The 13697-nt window shown below is 68.4% G+C and overlaps 3 protein-coding genes across 5 annotated transcripts; 1 reads left to right on the top strand and 2 right to left on the bottom strand.

Annotated features, from left to right (window-relative positions):
• Positions 1-71: 71 nt before the first annotated feature.
• ATXN7L3 (ataxin 7 like 3) lies at positions 72-7752 on the top strand. 2 transcript variants are annotated; one of them, XM_055697480.1, is made up of 13 exons: positions 73-309; positions 1892-2004; positions 2086-2218; positions 2693-2864; positions 3378-3475; positions 3717-3739; positions 3818-3863; positions 4100-4131; positions 4240-4308; positions 4671-4714; positions 4852-4923; positions 5251-5384; positions 5690-7752. In XM_055697480.1, the coding sequence occupies exons 2-13, from the start codon at positions 1954-1956 to the stop codon at positions 5836-5838; spliced, it is 1023 nt and encodes a 340-aa protein (XP_055553455.1). In that variant the 5' UTR covers positions 73-309; positions 1892-1953; the 3' UTR covers positions 5839-7752. The 2 variants fall into 2 exon arrangements, with proteins under 2 accessions (XP_055553454.1, XP_055553455.1); XM_055697479.1 differs by having other exon boundaries at positions 72-309; positions 3717-3863.
• Positions 7753-8004: 252 nt separating this feature from the next.
• On the bottom strand, positions 8005-10411 carry TMUB2 (transmembrane and ubiquitin like domain containing 2). 2 transcript variants are annotated; one of them, XM_055697482.1, is made up of 3 exons: positions 10322-10411; positions 9095-9911; positions 8005-8724 (listed from the first exon to the last, which is right to left on the bottom strand). In XM_055697482.1, the coding sequence occupies exons 2-3, from the start codon at positions 9634-9636 to the stop codon at positions 8370-8372; spliced, it is 897 nt and encodes a 298-aa protein (XP_055553457.1). In that variant the 5' UTR covers positions 9637-9911; positions 10322-10411; the 3' UTR covers positions 8005-8369. The 2 variants fall into 2 exon arrangements, with proteins under 2 accessions (XP_055553457.1, XP_055553456.1); XM_055697481.1 differs by having other exon boundaries at positions 10054-10363.
• Positions 10412-10818: 407 nt separating this feature from the next.
• Positions 10819-13663, bottom strand: ASB16 (ankyrin repeat and SOCS box containing 16). Its single transcript, XM_055697604.1, is given in 7 exon segments — positions 10819-10913; positions 10915-11067; positions 11162-11251; positions 11253-11276; positions 11349-11841; positions 12426-12693; positions 13010-13663. Coding segments are annotated over 7 exon segments (1371 nt in total). The 5' UTR covers positions 13320-13663; the 3' UTR covers positions 10819-10880.
• Positions 13664-13697: the final 34 nt, after the last annotated feature.

The following is a 13697-nucleotide window of genomic DNA, read 5'->3' as shown; positions in this document are numbered from 1 at the left end:
GGCGGCGGGGCGCGGGGGCGGGCCGTGCGCGCGCCGGCTGCGGCGCCCCGCCCCTTCCCCCCACCACCCCCCGCCTCGGGCCACCGCCGCCGGGCGGAGGGAGCGCCAGGCCCGGCCCGCTCCGCGCACCGCTCCCGCTGCGGCCCGGCCCCCCCGGCCCGGCTCCGGCCCCGGCCCCGGCCCCGGCCCCGGGAGGGCGGGCGGGCGGCGCTGCCGCCGAGCATGGCGAGCCGCCGCCGGGCCCCGCGGCGGAGCTGCGGGGGCCGCTGACCCGGCCCCGGCCTGGCCCCTCCGGGCCCCTCCGCGCCGGTGAGTGACCGACTGACCCCGCCCAGGCCGCAGTCGCCGTCCCGGGGACCCCGCCCCGCCGTGGGGCCCCGCACCACCGGAGCGGAGCCCGGTGACCCCGCCCCGGCGGGTCCCGGGCTGCCCCCGCCCCGCGCTGTCTTGGGGCCCCCCCCCTCGGCCATTGGGGGTCCCCGATCCGCCCGGCCCCGGGCCGGGACCCCCCCGGCACCACCCACCCATGTCCCACGACCCCCCCCCGAGCGCCCCTGCTGGGGCCCCCCCGGCCGATTTCCCCCACCTCCACCCCGCTCCGTGGGGCCCCCCAGACCCTGACCCCCCCCTCACCTGCCCTCCAGCCGCCCCCCACCCCAGCTGATGCAGCGCCCCGCTCCTGCGAGGCTCTCCCAGCCGTGTGTCCCCCGGGGGGCTGGCATCGCCCCCCCCTGGCTGGCATCACCCCGGGGGGGGGGCTGGCAGGGTGCAGCCCCCCCCACATCCCTTTTGTTCAGCTTCTCTAGGCCTTGCCTGCAGTGGTGGTGGGGGGGGGGGGCAGCACCAGGCAGGCCCCCCCGCGGGCTCTGCCCGCGCCACACCGGCCTCTCAGCCCAGGAGGGTCCCTGGGGGGCGCGGGCCTGAGCCGATGCCAGCCTGTTTCCTCCTTCCGCGGCAGAGGGAAGAAATCCCTGGCTCAGACCCGGAAGCGGGTGGCTGGGTTGGGGGGAGCAAGAGGACGCCCCCTCCCTGTTCCCGGCCCGGCCCCCCTTCCCCCGGCCCCCTTCCCCCCGGCCCCCTTCCCCCGGCCCAGTGGTTGGCTCGGAACCCCCTCTCCATGGCAACCAGGGGGTGTGACCCACCGGCCAGTAGCCACCGGGTGGGTGCTGGTCGGTGCTGGTCAGAGTGTCTTGGTATGAGTCTAAGGCCCCCCCTCTTTAAACCTGCTGTTGGGGGGGGAGGGGTTTGGGGTGCCCTGTGCATGGGGGGGTCACACAGTGGTCCCTGCCTCCTCCCTCCATCACCTTCAAGGGAGGGTGATGCAGCAAAACCCACCCCGCCTCGGGGGCTGGGGGGGCAGCTTTGGGGTGCAGGGGGGGCACCCCTAGTTCCCTGGGCCCACCTGCAACCCGGAGACGATGCTGGGGGAGCTTCTGGGGGCCTGATGCCTTGGTGATGGCCAGCCATGTCCCAGGCTGACCTTGGGCGGGGGGGGGGGCTGGCAGTGGAGCACGGGGGATGTTGTTGCCCCCCTCCCCACAGCAGCCAGCAGGGAGAGGTCTCTGGGTGAGCAAGGCCCAGGGGGTGGCTGTCCCCCACCCCGGGAAGGAGAGGCTGTCCTGGAATCTGGCAGGGGCCAGGCAGCGGGCCCGAATCCAGGCCCCATCCCCTTGATGCCCATGGTGGGGGCCAGACTGGGGGCCCCCCCTGCTTCCCCCAGCCACCCTGTTCCTGGGGGGTTTAATCCAGGGCTCGGCTTTTTGGGGTTTGGAGCCATCCCGGAAGCCCTGCGGCCTTGCTGGTTCCCTGGGGTGGGGGGCTTGGCTGGGCAGGGGGTGCTGCTGGCTGCGGTGAGGTGCCAGTGTGGCCCCTGCTTCCGTCCCCCCGCCAGTGAGACCCCCGGGTGTCCTGTGCTATGAGCGTTCGGCCTGACTTCTCCACGAGCAGTTGCAAATGAAAATGGAGGATATGTCTTTGTCTGGCCTGGATAACAGCAAACTGGAGGTGAGCGGCCCCCCAGGGCTGTCCCCCTGTCCCCCCCACAGCCCCCATCTCCTCATCTCTCATAGCCCCCCCTCACCCCAGGCCATCGCACACGAGATCTACACGGACCTGGTAGAAGATGCCTGCCTGGGCCTCTGCTTTGAAGTCCACCGGGCGGTCAAGTGCGGATACTTCTTCCTGGACGACACGGACCCTGACAGCATGAAGGACTTCGGTGAGCACCCGCAGCTCCTCAGGGACATGGGGACACTAGCAGTGGGGACATGGCAAGCACCCTGCTCCTGGGGATCAGTTGTCCCCAGGTGTGGGGATTTGGGCGTGAGCAGCGCCGAGGATGGTTGAATGTGCGGTGGCCCAAGCGTCCCCCCAGCAGTGCTGGTGCTGCTGGGACACGGCCATCCAGTCGCAGAGGAGCCATTTTGTGAGCCCTGGGGCCAACTGAACCCCAGAGACATTGCCCCAAGGTGTGGCGCTCTGCGCTGGGTGGGTGGGCGTAGGAGATACCCCCTGGCTGTGACGCCACCACCGGTTTCAGGCCCCCAAAGCCGAGCTGAGGATCTGGGAAGGGACTGGCAGCACAAGGAGCACCCGCCCAGAGCAAAGCAGTGGAGAGTGGGATCACAGCCAACGTCACCTCCAGGGCAGAGGGAGATGGTGGGGGGGGGGCTGACGCCTGTGCCTCCCACAGAGATCGTGGACCAGCCTGGCGTGGACATCTTCGGGCAGGTGTACAACCAGTGGAAGAACAAGGAGTGCGTGTGCCCCAACTGCAGCCGCAGCATCGCTGCCTCCCGCTTCGCCCCCCACCTGGAGAAGTGCCTGGGCATGGGCCGCAACAGCAGCCGCATCGCCAACCGGCGGTGAGTGCGTCCCCCCAGAAAGCTGGGCTGGGGGCTCCTGCGGACCCCCCTGTGTGGGGAAACTGAGGCACAAGGGGGGAGTGGGGCTGTGTCTCTTCTCACTGTGGGGGCTGCAGTGGAGCCTGGGGTGGAAACTGGACATTCAGGCTCTCCCCCTCCCTTGCTTTTCACCATGGGGGTGTATGCCCATGCCCCCTGGCCCTGGTGTCCTACCTCCAGCTCCTCTTGCTCTAACCTGCTGCATCCTTCCGTCCTGGAAAAGAACCCTAGGAATCCTGGCTCCTCTGTCCCCACCTTCCCTTGGGGGGGCTGCTGGGAAACCCCCATCTTGGATATGGGGCTGGGACTGCTTGGGGTGGGCGTGGCAGAGCTGATGGGGTGTGGGATGGATCCTGGGGTGATAGGGAGGGTGCAGGACAGATCTTGGGGTGCAGGATGGATCCTGGGATACTGGGGAGGGTGCAGGATGGATCCCGGCGGTGGGTCCCTGACCTGCCTCCCCTCCCCGGGCAGGATCGCGAGCAGCAACAACATGAACAAGTCGGAGAGCGACCAGGAGGACAACGATGACATCAACGACAACGACTGGTCCTACGGCTCCGAGAAGAAAGGTGAGGGGATGCGGGGTGCGCGGGTGCTGGCTCGTCTGGGGGTCCCTGGCCACCTGTGAGGGGTGGGGAACACGTTCCGGCTGCCCCGTGGCCCTTGAGCCCCGGTGCTGGGCAGGCATGTGGGGGTCCCCGGCTGCCCCACCCTGGGGGCGTCCCGGCAGCGGCTGCTGCAGCGCTTGGGGCTAAATCCACCAGGAAAGCTAAAATGTACGAACGGTCCCTTCTCTGTCTCTCCCCGCAGCGAAGAAGAGGAAATCGGATAAGGTGAGGGGGCTGGGGGTGAGGGGGCTGGGGGAGCCCGGGGGCACCGTGCACCCCACAACGCCCCCGCTCTCGTTGCAGAACCCCAACTCGCCGCGCAGGTCCAAGTCCCTGAAACACAAAAATGGTGAGGGGGCGGGGCTAGGGCAGGGGGGCGGGGAGGGGGGCTGGGACAGGGACGGGGCGGAGCTGGGGGCGGGGGTTGAATGGGGGCGGGGCTGGGGCAACCAGCAGGGAACGAGGGGGCGGGGCTTGCTCGGGGGTGGGGCTCTCGGGCTGAGCACGGAGGGGGTAGTGGGTACAGGCCGGGGCAGGGACCCTCCTCGCCCCTCCTCACCCCCCCTCGCCCCTTCTCTCTTCTAGGCGAGATCGGCGGGAACCCCGATCCCTTCAAGGTGAGCCCGGGGGCTGGGGGGGGATGGCACCCGACCCCTCTTCCATCCCCTGCGCCGGCCCCGGTCCCCGCCGGCCCTGACCCCGCTCTCTGCCCCCCTCCCCCCCAGTACAGCAACTCGGCAGGAATCAACTACGAGACGCTGGGCCCCGAGGAGCTGCGGACGCTGCTCACCACGGTGCGTGGCCGGGAGGGCGCAGGAGAAGGCCCGTCCCCAGATGGCCGGGGTGTGTGTGGCCGGGGGGCTGCCGGGACCCCTCCCAGCATGGTCCCACCCCGGCAGGGCTGGCTTCCAGCCTGGGAACAGGGACAGTCACACACCCTGAACTTGGTGACAGGGACATGCATCCTCCCCTGGAGAAGCCCTGGCCCCCAGGAGGTCCCAATCCTGGGGGACATAGGGGCTGCTCTGGGGGACAGGCCAGCCCTGGGAGGGTGGGGGTCGCTGGGGCTGGGATCCCCGGGGCCATCCTGCTGGAGTGCAGCTTGGGGGCTGCGTGGCCACTCCGCTGCTCGCTCACCTACCCCTTCTCTCCCCAGCAATGCGGGGTCATCTCTGAGCACACCAAGAAGATGTGCACCAGGTGAGTGTCCTGGGCTTTCCTTGCTCAGTGTGGGGCTGCAGGAGGCTTCATGGGGGTCCCCAGTGTGCCTGGATCCCTGTGGGAGCTGGGGAGGGCACAGTGAAATGCCTGACTCTGCCCCATGTCTCGTTTGTCAGGTCCCTGCGGTGTCCCCAACACACTGATGAGCAGCGGAGATCGGTCCGAGTCTACCTCCTGGGTCCCTCCGCGTAAGTGAGCGCACACGTGGGGTCTGGAAGGTCCCGGGGCCGCTGTCCTGGTGCAGGGACAGGGACAAGGCCCTGCCACCCAGCATGAGCAGAGACTGGGGGGGCTGCATGGGTGCTGCTCTGGTGATGGGGACAGGGACACCTGCGGGGTGGCCTGGAGGGGATGGAAGCGTAGGGCTGGGGTTGGGATATGCAATCCGGACGGGCAGTGGGGGGCTGGGTTGAGCCCCTGGCATCCCCCACGCACTGAGGGGTGCCGCACTGCGGACTCGGTGCCCCGCCGCCTCATCCCAGGGGCTGGGGACCCTCCGTAATGCCTCTGCCCAGGTCCCTGCCCGAGGCAGAGGGCAGCGTGGAGAATGACAGCTTCGAGGTGGCGGAGAGCCAGGCCATCATGAGCCGGCTGCAGTGGGACGGCTCCTCCGATATCTCGCCCTCCGACTCGGCCTCCTCAAAAGCCAGTGAGTGTTTGGGGGGCAAATCTTGCAGCACAGACCCCTCGGCAGGGGCAAAACTGGGTGTTCCTGGCGTCTCCCCAGCACAGGAGGGGACGGATACAGGCTGTGGCTACCCAAAGCCACCTTGAAGAGTCTGGGGCATCTGCTGGGACATCTTGTCACCCACCTTCCTGGGGTGGGGGGAAAGTTTTGGGGTACATTTTCCTGGGTATAGGTCAGTGATTGGGGGATCTTCTCCCTTCTGGAGGGGCTCTTGCTGGCACAGCTGTTCCCCAAGACCCCCACCTCCTCCCTTTCTCCCCCCTCAGGTACAAACAACTCTGAGTCCCGCAAGACCAAGAAGAAGAAGCCCCACTTGGGGCTGGTGAGCGGAGCCCCGGGGCTGGGCTCCAGCAAGAAGAAGAAGCCCAAGCCCCCCGCGCCCCACACCCCCAGCATCTACGACGACATCAACTGAGCACAGCGGAGCCGATGGCAGGGGGACGGAGAGACGGACAGACTCGGGCTGGGGCAGCCCCTCCCACCCTGGCTGGGGCAGCCTCATGATTCGGACACAAAGCGGGTACCCGGGGCGTGGAGGATGGAGGACTTGGCCATCGCTGCAGGGGGTAGGGGAGGGGGGGGGGGCTGGATTTGGGAGCCCCCATTAGAGCCCCCCTCCCCCCAACCCCAGTGCCTCTATTTATTCTGTGACAGTTTCTGTACATGGGTATCCCATCAGGGCTCTGAGGGGGGTGGTCTCTCACTTGGAGATGGGGGCACAACCCCCCTTACCTTCCCACCACCCGCCCAAAAACCAGCTGTGCCCCTTCCCATGCTTGTTTCTCCAGAGCACCCTTACCCCAGCTGGGTGGGGGGCACCTGGGCCCCCAGGGAAGGTCTGGACTGGGGTGCTGGGGGCACCAATCCCTCCTGCCCCACAGCTTTGAGATCACCCCACAGCCTGGGGCTGCTCCCCCTCTCCATGCCCCGGGCCAACACTCGCTGGTCGGGCTGGCTCAGGATGGGGGGAGTGTGATGGGGCGGGGGTGTTCCTGCTTGGAGGAGACAAGTGGGGGACCCCCCCACACCCCAGATCTGCTGTAAGCAGCTGGATTCAGCTGCTGGGGGTGTTCGGGGCCCAGCAGGGCCTGCATGGGACTTGCCCAGGCTCTGGGATGGGGCGCGGGGGCTGTATGCTGCATCCTTCGTGTTTGGGACTGTTCGTGGGGGACACCCAGGGCTATGTCCCCAGCTCGGGGCAGGGGTGGGGTCGCTGTGACCTTCCCTGCTCTGAACTGGCCTCTGTGTGGGGAGGAGGGACACAGCCCAGCTTTGAGGCAGTGCCCCCCTGCCTTGTATCCCCAGGCTGGTGGCCCTAGGGCAGCTCTGTGTCTCCATCCCTGTGGACCTGCTGCTGCAGCCAGAGGGGGTCCTTTGGGACCCCCAGCAGCTCTGGCTGGTGTTTGTAGCCCACAGGCTCTGGTCTTCAACCAGTGGGGCTGGGATCAGCATCTCTCTGTGTGGGCCCAGGGAGGACAGGTCCCTCTGGCTGGACCCAGGTCCCCCCCAGCCCAGTGCTAGCCCCCCTCTCCAGCTGTTTTCCACTGCAGGGGCCATGTCGGGGACAGGGTTGGCATCGTCGCCTCTGTTGTACCCCTCCAGTGGCTGTCTGACACCCCAAGTTTGGCTCTGTGTCCCTGGAGGGGTGTTGCTTCTGTCCCCTCCCTGTGCCATGGTAGTGTGGCTCGTCCTTTCGGTGGGGTCTTGCAAATTATGGTGCTCTTGACTCTGGATTCACTATTGTTTTAAAACTGCTGCTAAAGGCTAGTGCTGTGGCAGGACCTGGGGGTGTCCCCACTGATCCCTGGGCACCCCAAACTGCTGGGGGGGGCCAGCTGCATGAGGGGGGACCTCTGTGCGGTCCCTCCCTACCGCAGCTCCTGGCATGGTTTGCGGCTGGGGGGCCTGGCCCCTGGAGCACGCTGAGCTGGCCTTTGCGTGCCCTGGGGCCCTGAGGACGGGGGTCTGGGCACCCAGAAATATGAGGCACCACCCTAGGCCCCCCCTCCAACTGCTTGGGGAGGGCAGTGGCTGGGGGTGGGGGGTGGGCGCAGCTTGAGCCACTCCAGCTGCAGGAGAGGTGCCGCAGTTTGGGGCCCAAGGGGTGTTATGGGGCTGGGGGGCTCGGATATGCCCCATACCCACTCCAGGTCCATGTCCTTGCCCACATGGCAGAGCCAGCGGCCACCCAGGGCCCTCCTGGGCTTGAGACTTGTATTTTTGCGCACGTTCTCCATCCCGTACGGGTAGTTGAGCCGTTGTAAGGTCTGTGTGTCCCATTAGTGGGTTGTGGCTGCCCTTGTAAATAAAACTGCATCTTGACTTGGTATCTCTGGCTCGTGGCTGCTCTTCAGTGCCAGCACTCCGCTTAATTTGTGTCTAATTAAGCAGGGCCATTGTACCCCACCACCCCCATCACCGAGCCTGGTTCTCTCCTCTTGATTTAACAAAAATCCACTTTGTGGGGCGTTTGTGTTTTGGTTTTTTTTTTTTTTAAACACAGAAGCGCAGGGAAGGCAGCAGGGCGGTGAGCCACAGTGCCACCGGCAGCGGCCCCTTGGGCAGGAAGGCAAGCCTCAGGCTGACTTACACCTTTTATTTGCTTTAAAAAGTCTCTGGGAGGAAGCCACAGCCTGTTCCGGTGTGGGGCCCTGGGCTCATACCTGCTTTGCCATTCAACCAGGCAGAGACCCTGCCCCAGGGGCAGCTCCTCCCCGGAGCTGTGCTTGAAGCCGGGGTCGGGGGGGGGGGGGGGGGGTGGGGGGGTGGAGGGGAGGAGGAGGAGAGCATCTGGGGGGGGCCACAGCCCCTTCTGGGGGGCAAAGTCCAGCACCAAGACTGGGAAGGAGGCACCCAACTGCTACCGCACCGGCTGAAGAAAGTGGTGCTGATAGGAGCACTGCGCTCCCACAGGGACGGGGCCAGCTCCTGCCCCGCATCGAGTCCCTACTGTCCGTACATCCCAAACACCAGGAAGCTGAACAGGACGGTGACACCAATCAAGGAGACTGTGGCCGGTGCAGTGAAGAGCTGCCGGTAGTTGATGCGGAAATACCAGATAATTGCCAGCACCACCATGACTGTGGGGACCATCAGGTTCCCCGTGCCCAGGGGGAGGCTGCTGGCATCAGGGGCAGTGGTGCTGGGGTCAGGCAGGGCGGTGGCGGTGCTGCAGGAGCGGTGGCAGTGGATAACGCAGTTGTCTGTGATGTGGAGCGAGCGCAGCGTCTGCCCCTGGTCCTGCAGCAGCTGCCCGCGGTAGATGAACTTCATCTGGCTCTCCTGTCCTGGGAAATATTTGCTGCAGGGGGAGGGAAGAGGTCAGGGATGGCAGAGGTGCAGCTCACGGATGCACCTGAAGTGATCTGGGGCTGGTGGAAACCCCACCCATCAGAACATCAGGGAGGGGCCCGGGTCAGGGGACATCAACAGCGCTGCCACCACGTGCTGTCTCGTCTTTTAAACCTGTTATTTTAAAATGGGCACCTCCTCGTTATTTTTGGAGGGATCCCTCAGCAAAGCGCTGGGGTAGCAGTGCAGCAAGAACGGACGAAAGCCCTCCACTGTTCTCAGGCAGTTCTCAGACAAGTGCTGCAGGGCCAAGTGCCGCGGCAGGGGGGGGTTGCAATCAGGCAGCACCCCCTCGTGTCCCCCTCTCCCCTGGGACTTACCTCTTGAGAACCCCCACGGTGTCCTCGGGCCGGACCACAGCTACCTCCTCTGTGTCATTAAGGAATTTGAGCCGGATCTTGATGAAGCCAGAGCACAGGTCGCTCCCCCCTGGGGTGGGCGGCCCCCCCCGGCTGCCCAGGGTGCTGGGCTCAGCGGCCGAGGTCTGTTTGGGCGAGCTCCGGATGTCCAGCAGCGGCTCCAGGCCAGGGTCGGGGGGGCTGCCGCTGCCCCCCTGCTCTGCTGCCAGCCCTGAGGCCGCCCCTGCTTCCTCTTCTGTTTTCTCCTCTGTGTTTTCAGGGACCCTGGGGGGTTCTGGGGCCTCGGCTGCCCCCGCTGTCCCCACGTACCGCTCCATGTGGCCAAGCCGGATGACTGCCGCATCCCCCGCCGTGACGATCGTTCCCAAAAGCTGGCCGCTGCTGTCAGCGACGTAGGTAGACAGCCACGCCAGGACCAGCGCCAAGACCAGCGCCACCACGCTGGCCATCACCGTCACCTCGTCCCCCAGCCCTTGGATGAAGGCGGTGGCCGGTGGCTCCATCTCCGGAGGGGGCTGGAGCAGCCGCGATGCCCCCGCTCAGCCCAGCTCTCTTGCCACCGAGCCCCCGTGCCCAGCGGGGACCCCCGCGGCTGCTTCGTGGTCACGTTGGGCCGTGAAATGACCCCCGCTGCTGCCGCCGCCGCGCAAGGGGCGAAGGGACAGAGACTCCCGCACCGCAGGGGCTTCCCCTCCGTTACCGGGGCCGGGGCTGGCAGCGCTCGGCGATCGCGAGGCTCGGAGGTGACGGCCCGGTCCCGCCGAGGGGAGCGCAGCGCCTGTAACAACAAGCCGAGCTGGGACGGAGCCCTGCGGCTCACCGGCCCGGGGGGTTCCCGCAGCCCTCGGTGCCCGGTTCGGGCCAGGCCCGCCCCGGAGGGGGGCAGCGCCAGCTGCCAGCGGGGCGAGGGGCGAGGTTACCGTCGGGCCAAGCCGTCCCGGCTGGTCCCGCAGTCGGCCCCGAGCCCGGCCCCCCCGGGGAAGCGGCACGGTCCAAGCGGGGGGTGCCGAACCGCCGGTGGGGCTTTATCCGGGGCGGCGGCGCCGCTCGGGGGGGAGGGGAGGCCTGGCAGGCCCGAGGGTCCCAGCCGGGGTGTCGCCCTGCCAGGCCCGGAGGGTACCGCTAGGCCCAGGCTGTCCTGGGGACCCGTCTGTGCCCCGCCGCGCCGGGGGTCCCGCCCGCACCCACCGCGTCCCGCCGCCGCCCGCGCGCCGGAAGCGCCACGTCACTCAGCGCCGCCGAGGGACGGGGCCGCGGGCGCGCACGCGTCTCGTCACGCCCTCTGGGCGGGGCCCGGCGCACGCTGATAGCGCAAGGCGCGGGGACACGCCCCCGGCGGACCGGAAGTGGGCGGTGCCTATCAGAGAAGGCGGGGCGCGGCGGGGCGGGGCAGTGGGTGCCCGGGTTGTCCCCAGGCCTGTCACCGCCCGGGGCCCGGCACCGCCCGGGCCTTGGCCGCCCTCTCTGGGGACTGCCCGCCCCAGGGGCTCAGCCACCACCCCCGGGCCCCGCCAGCCCCTGGCTCTGTGTCTGCCCTCGGTCCCCTGCCCCGTCCCCCCGCCCCCCCCCCCCGGTGCCAGTCGCCGCGGGGAAGGAGCCGCGCCGAGAGCCGCCTCTGCAACGTCCTTTAATGCCACCGGTGCCCCCGGGGGGGGACACCCACGGGAGGGGAGGGGAGGGTCAGCCCTGGGGGGGGATACAGGACTTCCGGCCCCCCCTTGCCCCCATCCCGTCACGGGGGGCACCCTCAGGAGATGAGCCCCTCGAGGGGCAGCTGGAGGGTAGCAGCGCAGGGGGGGCGGCAGGGCCAGCTTGGGGACGGCGGCGTGGCAGCGGGTGCCCAGGCACCGCCGGACAGCGCAGCGGGCCAGGTGCTGCAGCCGCCGTGGCTGCCCCGCCATGCGCACCACCGAGGCATAGAAATCCGGGTGCTCCTGCAAAGGAAGGGCACAGAGGCATGGGGGTGAGTGACCTGGGCCTGGGGGGGGGGAGGTGCAGGGCATGCTGGGGTACCCCACAGCCCCTTACCTCCCACAGCTCAGGGGGCACAGCCCCCAGCCAGCCCTCGGCAGGGGGGATGCGGTCGTAGGCATTGAGCACCAGCTCCAGTGCTGGCGGGGTACCGGCAGCAAAACTTGAGCATCTGCCGAAAAAGATGTGTCACCGAGGGGCGGCTGCCACCCAGGCCCCCCACAGCACCACCCTGGGTGCCCACCTTGGGGTGGACGGGGCCGGCACCGTGGCCGAGGAGGAGGGCGATGGTCTCCTCAGGGTGCTGATGCCGGTACTCCTCAACGGCGTGGAGGGCACAGTCCATGGGGGTGTAGCCAGCGCAGTTGGGGACGGTGGCATTGGCGCCGTGGTGCAGCAGCAGCCGCGCCAGCTGGGGCTGCCCGTTGGCACAGGCGTTGTGCAGCGGCGTGTGGTCCTTGCGGCCCGCGGCCCCAGGGTCAGCGCCGGCTGCCAGCAGCAGCTCTGCCACCCGGTAGTAGCGCTCGGCGTCATCAGGGCGCTCGGCAGCAGCACAGGCAGCGTTCAGGGGGGTCTCGCCTTGGTGCGTGCGGTGTGCGGGGTCGGCGCCGTGGTGCAGGTACAGCTCTGTGTGGGCCACCAGCCCCTGCCGCGCCGCCACGTGCAGCGCCGTCACCTGCCGCTCCCGCGTCCCCAGGTTCACCCGCGCCCCATGTGCCAGCAGCAGCTCCGCACACCTGGGGGGATGTGGCGGGTGAGACGGGCCGGGGGGACCCTGTGCCGCGGAGACCCCGGGCACCTCCCGGCCCCCCCCAGGGACCAGCGAGGCGCGGGGGCGGCGGCGTGGGGTCCCGCTGTTGGGCGGGGCTTACCGGTGGGGGCGGAGCCTAACATGCAGATGAAGCCGCCGGGGGGCTAGGGAGTGGGCGTGGCTTTTGTGGCAGGTGAGGGCAGGGGTGGGTGTGTGGGCAGGGTTTGGCATGCGGATGAGGCTGTGGGTGGGGCTTGGTGGGCGGGGCTTGGCATGCAGATAAGGCTGTGGGCGGTGATTGGTAGGTGGGGCTCGGTATACAAATGAGACTGCGGTGCTTTCCGTGGTGGGTGGGACTTAGTGTGCAAATGAGATTGTGGGCGGGTTTATCATGCAGATGAGGTTGTGGGCGGGGCCGGACATGCACATAAGGCTGTGGGCGGGACTTGGTGTCCGTGCCGTATGGGCGGGGCCCGGCCTGCAGATGAGCCCCGCCCTAGGACGGGGCCTGCGCGCGGTTGGCTGGAGCACGGGTGGGGCCCGTATGCAGATGAGGGGGCGGGGCCGTACGGGAGGCTCTCCGGCGCCACGCAGAGGTGCAGGGGGGCGGCGCCCTCGGCGCTCAGCACGTTGGGGTCGGCGCCGAAGGCCAGCAGCAGGCGGGCACAGTCGGGGTGGGGGGCGGCCACGCTGTCGTGCAGGGGGGCCCGGCCGCCCACCACCGCGTCCACCTCCGCCCCCCGCAGCAGCAGGTGCCGGGCGCAGTCCCCGAAGCCCCGGCCGGCCGCGATGCGCAGCGCCGACGTCTGCTGCCGGCGGGGGCTCAGCACCCACAGCCCTGCCAGGGGGTGGGGAGGTGTTCAGCCGGGGCACTCCCGGGGGCTGCCGCCGCTTGGCAGCCCCCCGTTCCGCCGCCCAGCCCAGGGGGCCGATGTGAACCCCCACACAGCCCCTGGCGAGGAAGAGCCTGGGCAGAGCAAACCCTGGATCGCGCCCTGCTTTCCCAGGGCACCCTCCATCCCACCACCCCCAGCTGGAGCAGCCAGCCCTGGACCCTCAGCCGTCACTCCTCATCCTGCTCCCCTCACCCCCTCCCACTCCCTGTTGTTTTTCAGGGAAGGACACGGACCCCCCACCAGCCCCCCACCTCATACCCTGCTCCGGCGACCACACCAGCTCCTCGCTGACCATCTCCATGACCAGGTTTGTGGTGATCTCGTCCTTAAAGATGCTCTGGATGCGCAGGAGGTCCCCGGTGTACAGGGCATTGTGGACTGCAGGGTCCCGGCAGTACTGAGGCCGCCGGGCTGGGGGCAGGGGGGGCCGGGGGCTTGCCGGCAGGAACCGCCGCGTGGCCCATTCCCGAGCCAGGGCTCGTCGGCGATCCTCCTGCTCCAGCAGCTCCCGCTGGAGCCGCAGCGAGCGCAAGGCCGAGGAGGTGAAGGCGAAGGTTTCCTGGGCCATGGGCACCCTAGGAGGGCAAGGGGAAGCTGGGGGGCAGCAAGTGGCCTCTGGTGCCTGGAGGGGTTTATAAATAGGGCTGTGCCCCACGCTCAAATGCTGAATCAAGAGCCCAAGCCTGGCCACCCTATAAATAACTCCCCTGGCTGGTAAACAGAGTCACATTGGTTTGGGGCTGCCAGGGAGTTTAACCTGTTGATGGGTCAGAGATGGGGATGGATCTGTGGGGCTGGGGTCTGCGTGCCCCCCAACCTGCAGGGCTTGGGCTGAGGCTGCACAAGCCCCAGGGGGTAACAGCACCTTGTGCCCAGGAGTCTGGGGTGCTGCAGCTCAGCAGGGAGGGGACAGAAGGGCACCGCTGGCTGCAGCGGCAGAGGGGAT

The sequence above is a fragment of the Falco cherrug genome, chromosome 20 (assembly GCF_023634085.1).
Source record: "Falco cherrug isolate bFalChe1 chromosome 20, bFalChe1.pri, whole genome shotgun sequence".
Lineage (NCBI taxonomy): Eukaryota > Metazoa > Chordata > Aves > Falconiformes > Falconidae > Falco > Falco cherrug.
Note: the sequence above shows the minus strand (reverse complement) of the source record. Positions and strands in the feature narration are given on the sequence as shown.